We start from the raw sequence: 14,634 nt of genomic DNA on the forward strand, positions 1-14,634 counted from the left end.
CAGTCTTCCTTGTCTTTATCTTATTATCTCCTGTTGAGATGTTGCAGCAGAAAATACAGCCCTCCCTGTTTAAACATTATTTTTTTTCAGTGTTTCAACTGAAAAAATAGAATGCCTTTGATCCAAAATAGAATACCTTTGATCCAAAATAGAATGCCTTTGATCCTTTGTTATGTCATCATCTTGCTGAGAGAAAAAACCCTTAAGTAGGAGGAGCTTTGCTCTGTTAAACTTAGTTGCTCAACGGACCTTGACCTGACAGCAAGCAAACCCTTTTGGAGAGTTTTGATTGAATTTCGCGTTACTTAGCAATTCACTGATCAAGCCGACACATTTCACCATGTCAGCTAACCCATCCTTCCGCTCAAATGAGCTTGGAATAGTTAAAGGGAGCATTTTGGGAAAGCACTACAAGGTAGAGGCTTTCCTCGGAGAAGGGGGCTTTGGTATTGTAGCCAAATGTCGCGATACCATGACCAACCGAGCTGTGGCTATTAAAGTGAACAAGAGCCGCCCTGATATTCTGCAACAGGCGAAACTGGAAATTTTCATCCTGGAGCAGCTGCGAAGGTTGGATCCAGATGCCGCCAACATTGTTCAATGGAACGGCTTTTTCCACGACGGAGAGCGGGTTTGCCTGAAATTTGAACTCCTTGACCAATGCCTGTGGGACTACATACGAGACCGGAAAAGCCAGGGTCTCCCCATAAGCGAAGTCAGGCCAATTTTAGGTCAACTGACAAATGCTCTGTCCCACCTGGGTTCTGTGGGAATAGTGCACGCTGACCTCAAACCTGGAAACATCATGGTTGTAAACCGCCATGAGTCTCCCATCAAAGTCAAACTTATAGACTTTGGCCTCGCATGTCCTGCGTCTGCAGTGATGCCTGGTGACTTTGTGGGGACGGTTGGTTATTGTGCACCTGAGGTTATGCTTGGCCTTCCTTACAATGAAGCAATTGACATGTGGTCTCTGGGGCTGGTAGCTGTGGAGCTTGCTACAGGGGTGCCACTCTACCCTGGAAATGAAGACTATGATTATCTGAAATTCATCATAGAGACTCAGGGTCAGCCACCAGATCATGTGCTAGACTCTGGCGTGTACACTGAAGACTATTTCATTGAAGACAAAGACAAGCAACAGCGCTGGACATTTAAGACTGACCAACAATTTCAGTATGAGACAGGATATGAGTCCCTGGAGACAAGACACATAATACTTACACGTCTGGATGACCTCGAACAGCTAATGATGTTTAGACGAGGACCAGAAGCTGGCCAACGTTTATTTGTCAGCCTAATTAAAGAGATGTTGGCCTTGGATGCACACCAGCGGATAACACCCTCTCAGGTTCTCCGGCATCCCTTTTTCAACCCTAAGAGTTCCCTGTGCATTGACATGAGTGCTGAAATATCACAAAACCCTGTGGTCTTTCAGCACCCTTCAAACTTGCAAAGCAAGAGATCACAGAAAATCAACTGCAGTTTTCAAAACTCGGTTGAATTTTCTCAGCAAGTATTCGTCCGCACGTCAGCCAGTCCATCATTCAGCTCAGATGAGGTTGAAATAGTTAAAGGGAGCATTTTGGGAAACCACTACAAGGTAGAGGCTTTCCTCGGAGAAGGGGGCTTTGGTATTGTAGCCAAATGTCGCGACACAACAACCAACCAAGCTGTTGCCATTAAAGTCAACAAGAGCGACCCTGATATTCTGCAACAGGCACATGTGGAAATTTTCATCCTGGAGCAGCTGCGAAGGTTGGATCCAGATGCCGCCAACATTGTTCAATGGAACGGCTTTTTCCACGACGGAGAGCGGGTTTGCCTGAAATTTGAACTCCTTGACCAATGCCTGTGGGACTACATACGAGACCGGAATAAACAGGGTCTCCCCATAAGCGAAGTCAGGCCAATTTTAGGTCAACTGACAAATGCTCTGTCCCACCTGGGTTCTGTGGGAATAGTGCACGCTGACCTCAAACCTGGAAACATCATGGTTGTAAACCGCCATGAGTCTCCCATCAAAGTCAAACTTATAGACTTTGGCCTCGCATGTCCTGCATCTGCAGTGATACCTGGTGACTTTGTGGGGACAGTTGGTTATTGTGCACCTGAGGTTATGCTTGGCCTTCCTTACAATGAAGCAAGTGACATGTGGTCTCTGGGGCTGGTGGCTGTGGAGCTTGCTACAGGGGTGCCACTCTACCCTTCGGAGAATGACTATGATTATCTGAAATTCATCATAGAGACTCAGGGTCAGCCACCAGATCATGTGCTAGACTCTGGCGTGTACACTGAAGACTATTTCATTGGAGACAAATACAAACAACAGCGCTGGACATTTAAGACGGAAGAACAATATAAAGGCTCTGTTCCAGGGACAGGACATGAATCCCTGGAGACAAGATACATAATACTTACACGTCTGGATGACCTCGAACAGCTAATGATGTTTAGACGAGGACCAGAAGCTGGCCAACGCTTATTTGTCAGCCTAATTAAAGAGATGTTGGCCTTGGATGCACACCAGCGGATAACACCCTCTCAGGTTCTCCGGCATCCCTTTTTCAGCCCTGGCCTCTCTAACAGGATCCCATGTATCAACATTGAAGGACCATACTGAATCAGTCTCCAGCATGGCATCTTCCACCCTGGACAAAAGTGATAAAAACACAAACTGGGGTTGGAAAATGATATTAACAGCAAATTACAATGCAAAAATTAATTAAGCTGCTTCAATAATGATCACTTTGGCTTTTTTTTTTTTTAATTTTCACTCCCCCCACCCCAACCAGTCGTGGCAGAGGGCTGTCCCTTCCTGAGCCTGGCTCTGTTGAAGGTTTCTTCCTTTTTAAAGGGAGTTTTTCCTTCCCACTGTCGCTAAATGCTTGCTCATAGGGAAATCTTCTGATTGTTGGAGTGGCCAAAACTCTAGGGGAAGTAGCAATTCTTGTGAAAATTAAAAAAAAAAAAAAAGCCTACCAATCTTCAAAGCGCAGCAGCGGACACCTTACCATCACATCAGTCCTTCAATCAGACCTAAAATACCACCTTTACAGAAATAAATTCCATACAAATTGGAAATAAACTGCGTAATAATTGTTGTTTTTGATTGTTTATAAATATATAGTGCTACCCTTCAGCCTCCTAGTAGACATACCTGTGTTATAAATGTGAAACTCCTCTGATTTTCAGAAAAGTTGACCTCTGACCTTGAAGTCAAGGTCACTGAGATTTAAGCTTCACAGAGATTTTCAGTAGATGCAACCATGGTATTGACTTGAAAATTCTACACTATCACAGACTTAGGTGCCCACAGCACCTCGCCATATACAAAAGATTAAGAGGTGTTTTTTCTAGGCTTTTATAAAGATTACAAAACACAAATAACAAAAATGACAACGCTATTTTGATGTTTTCTAATGTAGCGCAAAAAATTAAACAAACCCAAAAATCTATAAATAAAGCAATTTTTTTTATCTTAAACTACTGGATAACAGCTCTTTTCTAATAACATTGAAGATGCTGTTTAACTGCTTTTCAGCAGTAGTGCCCTACTAATTAAAGACTTGTTACTTATAGAGGTACTTCATAAATAAGAGTAAAAAAAATATAAACTGTTGAGTTTTGAATTATATATTTTGAATGCGTATTTGCTGATTATATTGTTTTAATGTAAGAAAGGCCTAACTCTGAGTACACTCTGTGCCAAAAAGTGCAGACAGGAAACTGCATGCTTTTGCAGAAGCGCTTTTGCAGCTAGAATGAAGTGAAAGTGAAACCATAGTGAGATGGTCCAGTCGTCTGATAGGTGAGCCACAGTCTTGTTTAGCCTCCCTGTACTTCAAGCAGGTACAGAGGATGGCTTTATCAATCCTTAAAAATGGTTCCCATCCGCTAAGGGGTGAATTTCAGCTTCTTTCCTCGGGACGGAGGTTTCTATTTCCGAGATGCAGGACAAAGCGTTATAAAAATAGCTTTGTCCCCGTTGCTGTCACTGAATTAAATAAGAACTGTTTTTGATTCGAAATATTAAATTACTACATATGTGCTACAGGGAGGTTTATATCTTTATTAGGTATGTGTGTTTTTGAAGGGATGCCAAATGCTATCATTTTTCCTGTAAAGCAAATTTACCTTGCCTATGGGTATAAATAAAATTACCTTGACCTTGACCCTCTGGGGTCGCTGGACCCGCAGGCGCGTCAAAATCACATGACCAATTTAAGACGACACAGCTCCAAGATGCAGCACGTCAGAGTCTCCATTTCAACTTGGGTCGAAAGAGCGGACTTCAAACTATATACCAGTTTTTGAATTGTGTCGATGGGCCACGTAAAACCAGAGTTATGATAAAAAATAGACGCTATGTTTTTTTCTGAACAAAACAGTGGTTTTTACAGCGGGAAGAACGGTAAAAACGGCGTTTTCTACAGACATCGCTAGCAAACACTCTCCGCCTGCGAGTGAAAAAAGAAAAAGAAAAAACACCCCTTCCCTATTGGTGTTAGATTTTACCATGTCAGCCAATCAAAAAAATGATAAGGCAACATGTGACATTTGGTTGTTTAGGGAGAAGGGGAAGTTTTTAGGAGTGACACCCGCGACAGAAAGCGGGCGAGCAAAGGAGAGAGAGGGAGAGCGAGTTTTCATATGTGAGACATTAGTGACGTTTAGCGTGTTTGGAGGCCATAGTTAGTTTGTTGTGTAGTTATTGTTTTGTATTGTGTGTCAGTTATACTACTGAATTCATATTGGCTCTAAAAAAGCCGTCAAAGGCAGATTCCAGTGTAAACTCTGTTCCCACATGGAAAACTGGACTGATGCACCTCCTGTTGTCAGACCTGCAGGGTTTAGGCCTTTGGTGTTCTCCTCTGTCTTATACTGAACACAAACTACATTTTTTGGACTGGCACAAATAATTTGTGTGCCTTCTTATTTGATGCAGCACACCTGATTGTTCTGTAAATAGATTTAAATGGTTATATAAAAACGCCTGAGGCCTTGGCTGCATTTTTAGGTAAATAGTACCATATAACTTTGTTGTTTGCAAAACTTGTGCATAATTTTTAGAAATGTACAATTTCTATTTGCATTTCAAGTTATGAAAATGATTCGTTAAACATGTTTGTGGGTTTTACAGTAAAAAATATAACTTTTTTCTACTCAGATTTTGATTTTTTTTGTCTGAATTTAGATCAACTGTGCTAATATAGTATACCAAAATGAAAAAATAACTCAAATTTCAGATATTTGAGGTTGTGCTGAAAATAATGATACCAAACAAGGCAAGAAAAACATATTTTAAAGGTGAAATATAGAGGTAAAATAGTCAAAAACGGCCAATTATACCCTGGACCCCAGAGGGTTAAGCATCACAGCAGATGCCTCTGTGTCAAAGTAGCTGAAGATAAAACACAGAAAAACATGAAGGTGATTTTCCTGGCCTGGGATTTTATAAAAAATATTCTGCAGTACATCAAAAACGAAAGAAAACCATTAATCAACATATGAACATTACCTCTGAAGTTACAGCGGTTTTATTAGAGACACGGCTAAGCGTTTTGCATAATTTTAAAAAGTTTACATTTGTTCAGAAGCCTATTGGACAGCAGAAATGAGGCTTTCTTTTCGGAAGTAAGTAAAAGGAAAAAAACAGCGGCCGACAGCGCTGTAAACAACGGTAGACGTGTGCGTAACAAGCAAGCGAATAATGGATAAAAAAGATTTTTAGACGGGAAACTGTTCTTGAAGTACAGAGAGAGAGAGAGAGAGAGAGAGCTGTGCATGAAGTGTGGTGGAAGCAAAACAGCAAAAGTCAGAGGGAATTCATGACGATGTTTTTGTGAAGCGTAGTTGGGATCTTCTTTTGCTGCTGGTTCGATCAGTATTGTTTGGAGAGAGATAAAACTAACAGCTTTAGAATCAGCGCAAAAAGGGCGCAAACACAAAGTGCGGACCCGCCGAAACATCGAAATCAGCGAGCTGTCGGCTTTCAGCCCCGACCGTGTCCGTGCCGTCGGGTGAGAAAGGCGACATCTCACTGATTCTGATGTGTCGGCGGGTCCGCGCTTTGTGTTTACGTCTTTGTGCAGACTCTGTGTACCTGCTCTCATTTACTGTTTTAGCTGTTTGGTGGTTGTTGAAATTTTGTGAGGTTTAACCTGAGATTCTGGCGTTTCGGGCAAAATCGATTCAGGATTTTAATGAATCGATATCACGCTATCCAAGCCAGAATCGATTTTAATCGACAAGTAAAGTGTATCTTGGCTGGCTGGGCAGCTCTCTGGGTCCTCAGCAGCCCCAAAGCTCAGATCCTAGAATCGCCCCTATTCGGAGGAACAGGGTTCATCGCTCCAGTAGACATCCACAGACCCTTGAATCTAGACTCAAGTCTATTTAAGGTGCTTTACAAAGAATGTGGTGGATCAACCCCGTAAGAGGCTTTGTCTTAGTTTTTCTTTTTTTCATCCGTGTGTTTAAGCTTCACTGCATACCAATCAAGCCGATCAATACTCTTCCTTTCAATTAAGTAAGAGACATATTGTGTAAATTTCAAATGACAAAGAGTTGCATCTTTAAAAGTGGATTTCGCAAAGAATGACAAAGTATTCAGAGGTGTTACTATTCCCTCAGCATAAACACATGCCTCTTTTCAATCTGTCTGCAGGCCGTCTGCTTCCTTCTTTGTTGCTCTCTCTCCCCACGCTTCCCTCTACCCTCCTCCTGCTGTCTTTTTCGCGCCATCAGTGCTCACAAGCTCCACCTTTACTCTGACAACCCACCTCCGAGGAGCCACGCCGACCAATAGCTATGCACGGCCTTTCCTATCAGCCAATCAGAGTGCCGGAGATGACGCCACGCAGAGGCGGCTCGCGGGAAAGTGAAGGGAAGGAGTTCAGTTTTTCCCGCGAAAGAGACGCTGCGAGGAGGCTTTGTGTGCGGCACCTTACATCCTGCTTAGTTAGTCGTTTTTGTCTGGGTTTGCTTCCTTACACTCCGCTTTCTTCGTGTCTTTTGCGACCTGGTTCATTCAGCATGTCTGGCTTTGACGACCCAGGAGTGTACTACAGTGACAGCTTCGGAGGTGGAGAGGGCCCCGGCGGGGACGAAGGTGGACAGAAGCGGATCCAGATCAAGAAGCGGTTCCGTGAGTTCTTGCGACAATTCAGAGTGGGGACCGACCGCACCGGCTTCACCTATAAATACAGGTACGGTAACAGCGATCGCACCGTGCTGTTGTTTGTTATACAGCCGCACCCTGAGTGTTCAGGATCTGATCTCAATATGGGTAATATAGCTAATAAGAACTGTCTTTGTTACAAAGTTACTGTTGAGATTATTTTTTTAAAAGTGCTCATTAGTCTGGCAGGAGGCCTAAATACAGGGGCTGCTGAATTTGTGGAAAATGTAGACTCTAGCACAGAGGTGTCAAACATAAGGCCCCAGGGCCAAAATCGACCCCAACGAAGACTCCAGTGTAGCCCAGGCTTTGGAAAATGTGAAGGAATGTGTAAATGTTGGACTTTTAACTATCAGTTTTACAGCTTTTCTTGTGAATAAAGACCTCCCCCATGGTCATTCATTCTATACCAAAGTAATAGCTAAACAGTTAAATGACTAAATTGAACTTTTCTGTCTACTATCTGGTTTTGTTTTACAGTGGATCAATGATAAAAAAAAAAAAAAAGGGGAAAAGGGAAACTGCTCTGGCCCACTTAAGATTAAAGTAGGCTGTATGTGGCTGATGAGTTTGACATCCCTGCTCTAGCACGTCTTGAGCTTCATAACATGTAGAGACCAACAGTAGTTATATTTGTGATCCTTTTGTGAAGCATCTGAATCATTTGCCATTAAAGCTCTAAATGTGCCAATTTTGGGCTCATCCAGCCTATGAATTTGCATTATTTTCACTTGTACCTAAATCCTTTGCTTAAAAATTCAACTAGAGATGAGCTGAAGCGACACTACACCTTGGGGGAGTACTGGCTGGAGGTGGAGATGGAGGACCTCGCCAGCTTCGATGAGGATCTGTCAGACTGTCTTTACAAGCTGCCGACTGAGAACCTGCCTCTGGTGAGCATGTCACACCGCACAAACTCCGTCCTGGCGGGCGATCCATCTGTCCAACGCCTTTGTCTGAAGGTCTGCTTTTAATTTACAGCTGGAGGAAGCCGCGAAGGAGGTGGCCGATGAGGTGACCCGTCCCCGGCCTGTCGGGGAAGAGGCTGTGCAGGACATCCAGGTCACGTTGAAGAGCGACGCTCATCACGCATCAATCCGCAGCCTCAAGGTACTCTCAGGCCTCTTTGTGTGTCATACTGTAGGAGTTACTGACAGGTTGATCACACTTTTTCTTGTTTTTTTTTTCTGTCCACTGCAGTCTGAGCAGGTGTCTCGTCTGGTGAAGGTGCACGGCATCATCATCTCTGCCACGGCGGTCAAAGCCAAGGCCACCAAGGTGTGTCTGCAGTGTCGCGGCTGCCGCGCCGTCATCCCCAACATCCCCCTGCCTCCAGGGCTGCAGGGTTATGCCCTGCCGCGCAAGTGCAACTCGTGAGTATTATGATGGTGTAACGTCCCTCCGCTCGAGTTCCTCACCCAGAATCACCTTTAACGAGGCTCCCTCTTTTCTCAGTGAGAGTGCTGGCAGGGTAAAGTGCCCTGTGGACCCTTACTTCATCATCCCAGACCGCTGCGTTTGCGTCGACTTCCAGACACTTCGCCTGCAGGAGTCCCCAGATGCTGTACCGCATGGAGAGATGCCCCGTCACCTGCAGCTCTACTGTGACAGGTAAGCACGTGTGTGACTGACACTGAGCTTTTTCTGCTGCTGTGCTGCTTTTACACTCATGCTTTTTCCCACCTGTCTCTCAGGTATCTGTGTGACCGCGTGGTCCCAGGAAACAGGGTGACCATCATGGGTATTTACTCCATCAAAAAGATGGCTGCACCAAAAGCCAAAGGCAAAGAGAGAGGGGTTGGCGTGGGTATTCGTGCGTCCTATCTGCGAGTGGTCGGTATCCAGGTGGACACAGAAGGCGCAGGTGAAGAGGTTTTGCATTAAGACGCGGGTGTGATGCGCTTCAGGCAAGCAGAGCTGGCTTTAAGTGTGGATATTTTTTCCTCTTTTAGGCCGTGGTGCCACTGGATCCGTCTCCCCACAGGAAGAGGAGGAACTGAGGGCACTGGCTGCTTCTCCTAACGTCTACAACTCTCTGTCACAGTCTATAGCGCCATCCATCTATGGCAGCGATGATGTGAAAAAGGCCATTACCTGTCTACTGTTTGGAGGTTCAAGAAAGAGGTGAGCTTTAAGCGCACTACATAGACACCCACCTTTATTGTAAAAGTCCCTGACTTACCCAGCAGTGCTTTCGTTTCCTGTCCTCTGCAGGCTGCCTGATGGTCTCACTCGTAGAGGTGACATCAACCTGCTGATGCTGGGCGATCCCGGCACAGCCAAGTCTCAGCTGCTGAAGTTTGTTGAGAGATGCTCGCCCATCGGGGTAAGTAATCCTGAATGGATTGTCGTCACTACGACAAATCCAGTGTAAACCCCTCACACTGATCCTGAACCTCGACTCTGTCCCCTGTAGGTCTACACCTCCGGTAAGGGCAGCAGCGCGGCCGGTCTGACTGCCTCCGTGCTCAGGGACCCCAGCACCCGAGGATTCATCATGGAGGGGGGAGCCATGGTGCTGGCCGACGGCGGGGTCGTGTGCATCGACGAGTTTGACAAGGTAAAAACGAAGCAGCACAAGTTGCTCCAGTTGCAAACAAGAATTTAGACTTGGCACAAAATAAACCATCAGTTGATCTCCGGCCTCATTATTAAAGATAACACTGTGTTTGTTGTCCAGATGAGAGAGGATGACAGAGTGGCGATCCACGAGGCCATGGAGCAGCAGACCATCTCCATCGCTAAGGTATCGCCTCTTTGTGTATTTAAGGAAAGTAAAATGTGGTCGCTGTGTTGAAGGCAAGCTAACAAGTGGACTCTCCTCCCAGGCTGGCATCACCACCACCCTGAACTCTCGCTGCTCTGTGCTGGCGGCGGCCAACTCCGTGTACGGCCGCTGGGACGACACAAAGGGCGAAGACAACATCGACTTCATGCCCACCATCCTGTCCCGCTTCGATATGATCTTCATCATCAAGGACCAGCACGACCAGCAGAGAGACATGGTAAGGAGGCCGAAGGCCTGCGGCATTAAACCCTCGTGTGGTTGGAGCTGTTACAGAGTGTAACTATATGAACGTGTCTGTTTACAGACGCTGGCTCGCCACGTGATGAACGTCCACCTCAGTGCGCAGACGCAGACCGAGGGTGTCGAGGGCGAGATCCCGCTGGCCACATTTAAGAAATACATCGCTTATGCAAGAACGTAAGTGTCGTGGAGTTCATATATTAGTTTGATCACACACACTGTCATGTACTTAGTTTAAAAAATAAATAATAATAATAATAATTTGCCCATTTACAGTAAGTGTGGTCCTCGGCTGTCTGCTGCAGCTGCTGAGAAGCTAAAAAACAGATACGTGGTGATGAGGAGCGGAGCACGAGAGCATGAGAGGGAGAGCGACAAAAGAGCCTCCATCCCCATCACAGTCAGGTAGATTTTTATTTGTTTTAATAAATGATCGTGTAAATGCGTCTTTTTACCCCATCTTTAGTACTTGGATCTTCTCGCTTCATCGTCTGTCTGATGTTTCGGGTTTTCAGGCAGCTGGAGGCCGTCGTGCGCATCGCAGAGTCGCTGGCTAAGATGAAGCTGCAGGCGGTGGCTGGAGAAGAGGAGGTGGATGAAGCCCTGAGGCTCTTCCAGGTTTCCACGCTGGACGCTGCACTGTCTGGCAGCCTTTCAGGTGGGCGTTGGTCATGTTTTTGGGTCTAGTGGATAGATCTACCTCATTAAACTGAACCATATTAGCTATTCCATTAAAGAATCTTTTGTTTTTGTTTTTAATTTGCTGGAAGCCAAGTGTTAAGCCTCAGCTAAGCATGCCAACCACATTTTGTGTCCAGGAGCGGAAGGCTTCACTTCTCAGGAGGACCAGGAAATGATTTCTCGCATCGAGAAGCAGCTGAAGAGACGCTTCGCCATCGGCTCGCAAGTGTCAGAGCACAGCATCATACAGGACTTCACCAAACAGGTGAGAATATCAACCTGGGGACACAACATTTGCCCAGCTTGTTTTGTGTTCCATTGAGATGATTACAGGAATAGTGTTCAATTCAATTCAATTCAATTTAATTTTATTTATATATTTATATTTATAAGCGTGTTCAGTTCTCTTTTGTCAGTCATGTAAAAACAGACCTGAGAAACATTTTTACATGCCTGATAAAAGAATCAGTTTTGGTCTGGGTCCTGTGAGTGACCTCTTTCTGTCCTTCCTGCAGAAATATCCAGAGCACGCCATCTACAAAGTCCTCCACTTGATGTTAAGGAGGGGGGAGCTTCAGCACCGCATGCAGAGAAAAGTGCTCTACAGAGTCAAGTAGAGAAAAGTGCTCTATGAGATAACCATATTGTTGTTGATGTAAATAGTTTTGATTCATTTGTGGTGTTATGTTTGCCAGATTAGTGTCTCATCTCAGCTGTAGCTCTGTACAGCAGGATGCATGCCAACAGGGTGGATGAAGAGTCACTGCTAAGATGGTCCTAGTGCTTTGTATCAAGCTAAAGATGTTACTTAATGTCTGCATACCGTGTTTAAAAAATAAATAACAATAAAGTATTGAAATTCACATTAAAATATTGAGAGTATTTCTTTTTTTGTGTTTGTTTTTTATTAAACAGATCATAAACAGAGACATAATTTGATGAATATATACAAATGACAAGTAAAATCACTGCTTTGGCTTGGAGTTGACAGATTGTCCAAATTTCAGTCACGATTTCTCTTTCAGAGCCAAACTGAGTAAAGTGCAAAATGTGCATGTCACACACTGTATATAAAAGATGGATGGAGCCTTTGTAATCCCACTCACTGGTTAGTGACGCCTCAAGCCTTGCAACATCACAAAATGTAATTTATATTCTGCAAGAACCATCGACGGTGCAAAATATGGTTGTAGCTTCTGGGTTTGGAATGTGAAGCCAAGGTGGAAGCACCTTTTAAAACTGCAATCTCTCCGGTCACCACCAGGGGGCGACACACAACCTTTCATGACTTCGCTAAACACTTTCCGGACTTTTCTGTGGTCCTGATCACTGGTTTGAGGTCATATTCAGAAGAAAATTGAGTCATTTTTCTAAATTAAGAGAATTCCAAGAGGAACAAATAGGTGATGTAACAATAGCTCTTTTCATCTTTATCTGTATGCCTTAAACTGGAGATTGAGACCATGAACCTTGAAGACTTCCTTTTAAAATCATTCATACGTCTTCTCCTGTTTGCCTTCATTTTTCAAACCCAGAAGCTAAAGCCATGTCTTATGTACAATCTATGATTCACAACCAGTATAAGTGCAGGTAGAGCCTACAAAGCATACATTCCCACTCCAATAGTGGCCAGCGCAACACACAGTCCCACGGTGAACTGTACGATGGGTGACGACGGGAGGACGGCCGCTGGGGATCTGTCTTTGTGCTGGTCTGCAGTTTCTGTTGCAACACTCAACATTTTCTGCAAGTCATCAAAAACCTACGAGGAAACAAGGGGTTAAAAAAAAGGGATTAGTGTGTTGGCAGCATTTTGGCTCTACATGCATTAGCTTCAGTTCCTCTTTCAGCTGAGTTCACTGAGAACTGTGGAGCAATTCTTGGTGTCATTTTTGGTCAGGGCTTGCACAGAAAAATTAGTCCTGAGGTCTCTCACCTGTATGTTCAGCTCAAAGGCCTGCACGGCCTCCTCCAGCACCGCGGCCTTCTCCTTCTCCGTCAGCTCGATGCTGTTCATCCGGCTCCTATATAGCTGCTTGAAACGGTTGGGGCTGCTCACGCCGGGGAAGTAGAAGAAGGAAAGCCCCTCGTTGCTGCTCAGACCAAGAGATTTCTGGGTAATCTTTCCCAGCACTTGTCCCCCTGAGAGATCACCGAGGTAGCGAGTGTAGGCGTGGGCCACTAGAAGCTCTGGGTTCTCTCTGCCGATCTGAGAATGTAAGAAGGGGGAAGTGTTGTGCTGGTTCTTGTGCGCTCTGAGTTATGAATCATGAATCACGTCAGAACGCGGTGCTCACCTGTCGCAGTCTCTGGCCGTATCTCTGTGTGGCTGCAGGGACGATCACTCTCTTCCTCCACTCTGAGCCAAAAAAATGCTCCAGGTCGTTTTCCAGTGATTCCACACGGGAAAGCTCCTGAGGGAAGTAAATTGGTGCAACGGCTGGATGGGAAGCATTCCTGTCCATCTCATCTTCCAGAGCCCTGTAGATCTCATAGAGGGAGCACAGCAGGACCTAAAAGACACATAAAGATAGACATCCACTTATAAGAAAAAAAAGAAAAGGAACAGAAAGTGGTTTGTGTATCCAGCCACTGTGCATACTTCACCTTATACTGAACCAGAGTGATCTCTCCCTTCTGGTAACTCAGCATCAGCTGTGTGTTTTCAGCCCTCACGTGGTTGTCCTTAGTAGCTGCTTTAATCTGCTCTGATAAATCGCTGAGGCCAGAAGAGAAACACAGAAAAGGAGCAATCATTCAACATGTCCTAAAATGTCTTTAAGTGCAAAAGCTGCAAATTTCCAGTGATTCCAGTAAAGTGAACTCCCATACCTGCCGACTTCTCCTGTCTCATTCTTCCTCGCACTCTTCATCGTGTCCATCTGTTAAAATGGTTTCATTGGTTTAGTATAGGTACACAAAATGTAAGAGTATACATATATAGTGCATTTCACTCACATTCAGTAAAGTGTAGTTGAGTCTTCGATCCTTAGAGCTGGCGGCTGTCAGTGTGTCCGGTCAGTTCCTCTGAACGGTTGTTCCTCAGTGCATGGCCTCTCAGCTCCCTCCCTCCTCTTTTATACAGCTGCGAAGCTCCAGCTGCTGAGTCAAATGGGAAGTGTGATTGCTGAGTCATGCTTCACATGACAGGGGAGATGTGGACACAGCAGCAATATCAGAAAACATGACGAGGCATTAAAGCTTATTTTCTTGAATCATGTTTGAGCTGGCTTTGGCTACATGTGGCTACAGAGTCCTTATGGAGAAACAAAGTAGCATGTAATGTATTCTCAAAACCCGTAGCTACTATCTGTCAATTGTTAGTGTTTTTTGTTGTTGTTGTTTTTTTGTTTTTTTCCATTTAAAAAAAACATCTATTAACAGTGAGCAGGGGACAGAACAAGAGGTCTTGAACTTAATGTCACAAGAAGCTGGGCGACACCAAGAAGCCCCAAAAAGACGAGGAGCTTATTGGCTCCAAGTTTGCCTCGCAATATAAGGGCCCCCCGAAAAAATCTGCTGGCTGTATAACTTCTAATAGTTTAGAAGTGCATTTTTGTAATTTGTTCAGGTAAAAAGTGTGTAGTAACTCTTGTATAGCTACAACACTGAAAAGCACAATCAAGTTTATACACTACTGTGCAAAACCACTTTACTTCCAAGGAGACAGACTTTCTTAGTATTATTTCAGTAGTTCTCCAGGCTTTCTGCAGGTCTTTAAAAGTTGTTCTTCTTTACACAT

The 14,634-nt window shown here is 44.6% G+C and overlaps 2 protein-coding genes across 2 annotated transcripts; one reads left to right on the forward strand and one right to left on the reverse strand.

Moving 5' to 3' along the window:
* The first annotated feature begins 6,867 nt into the window (after positions 1-6,867).
* On the forward strand, positions 6,868-11,764 carry mcm5 (minichromosome maintenance complex component 5). The gene is made up of 16 exons (XM_084926719.1): positions 6,868-7,211; positions 7,950-8,076; positions 8,165-8,293; positions 8,384-8,556; positions 8,639-8,794; positions 8,878-9,047; positions 9,136-9,307; positions 9,398-9,509; positions 9,600-9,743; positions 9,864-9,929; positions 10,012-10,188; positions 10,276-10,388; positions 10,488-10,616; positions 10,727-10,869; positions 11,030-11,157; positions 11,408-11,764. Exons 1-16 carry the CDS (start codon positions 7,039-7,041, stop codon positions 11,507-11,509), a joined length of 2,214 nt encoding a protein of 737 aa, XP_084782845.1. The 5' UTR covers positions 6,868-7,038; the 3' UTR covers positions 11,510-11,764.
* hmox1a (heme oxygenase 1a) lies at positions 11,763-13,980 on the reverse strand. Its single transcript, XM_084926720.1, has 6 exons — positions 13,851-13,980; positions 13,725-13,774; positions 13,500-13,611; positions 13,190-13,405; positions 12,829-13,101; positions 11,763-12,654 (listed from the first exon to the last, which is right to left on the reverse strand). The coding sequence occupies exons 2-6, from the start codon at positions 13,772-13,774 to the stop codon at positions 12,490-12,492; spliced, it is 816 nt and encodes a 271-aa protein (XP_084782846.1). The 5' UTR covers positions 13,851-13,980; the 3' UTR covers positions 11,763-12,489.
* Between the last annotated feature and the right edge of the window lie 654 nt (positions 13,981-14,634).

The sequence above is a fragment of the Perissodus microlepis genome, chromosome 4, assembly GCF_051167445.1.
Source record: "Perissodus microlepis isolate ML-2025 ecotype Zambia chromosome 4, ASM5116744v1, whole genome shotgun sequence".
Taxonomy (NCBI): Eukaryota; Metazoa; Chordata; class Actinopteri; order Cichliformes; family Cichlidae; genus Perissodus; species Perissodus microlepis.

What these genes read in the sequence shown, in the direction of transcription:
- mcm5 (XM_084926719.1), top strand. Translation starts at nt 7,039, where the DNA reads ATGTCTGGCTTTGACGACCCAGGAGTGTACTACAGTGACAGCTTCGGA. An exon ending in TTTGGAGGTTCAAGAAAGAG is followed by an intron (nt 9,308 to 9,397) that starts GTGAGCTTTAAG and finishes TGTCCTCTGCAG; the next exon opens with GCTGCCTGATGGTCTCACTC. An exon ending in TACAGGACTTCACCAAACAG is followed by an intron (nt 11,158 to 11,407) that starts GTGAGAATATCA and finishes TCCTTCCTGCAG; the next exon opens with AAATATCCAGAGCACGCCAT.
- hmox1a (XM_084926720.1), bottom strand. Translation starts at nt 13,774, where the DNA reads ATGGACACGATGAAGAGTGCGAGGAAGAATGAGACAGGAGAAGTCGGC. An exon ending in TCACTCTGGTTCAGTATAAG is followed by an intron (nt 13,406 to 13,499) that starts GTGAAGTATGCA and finishes TGTGTCTTTTAG; the next exon opens with GTCCTGCTGTGCTCCCTCTA. An exon ending in ACGGCCAGAGACTGCGACAG is followed by an intron (nt 13,102 to 13,189) that starts GTGAGCACCGCG and finishes TTACATTCTCAG; the next exon opens with ATCGGCAGAGAGAACCCAGA.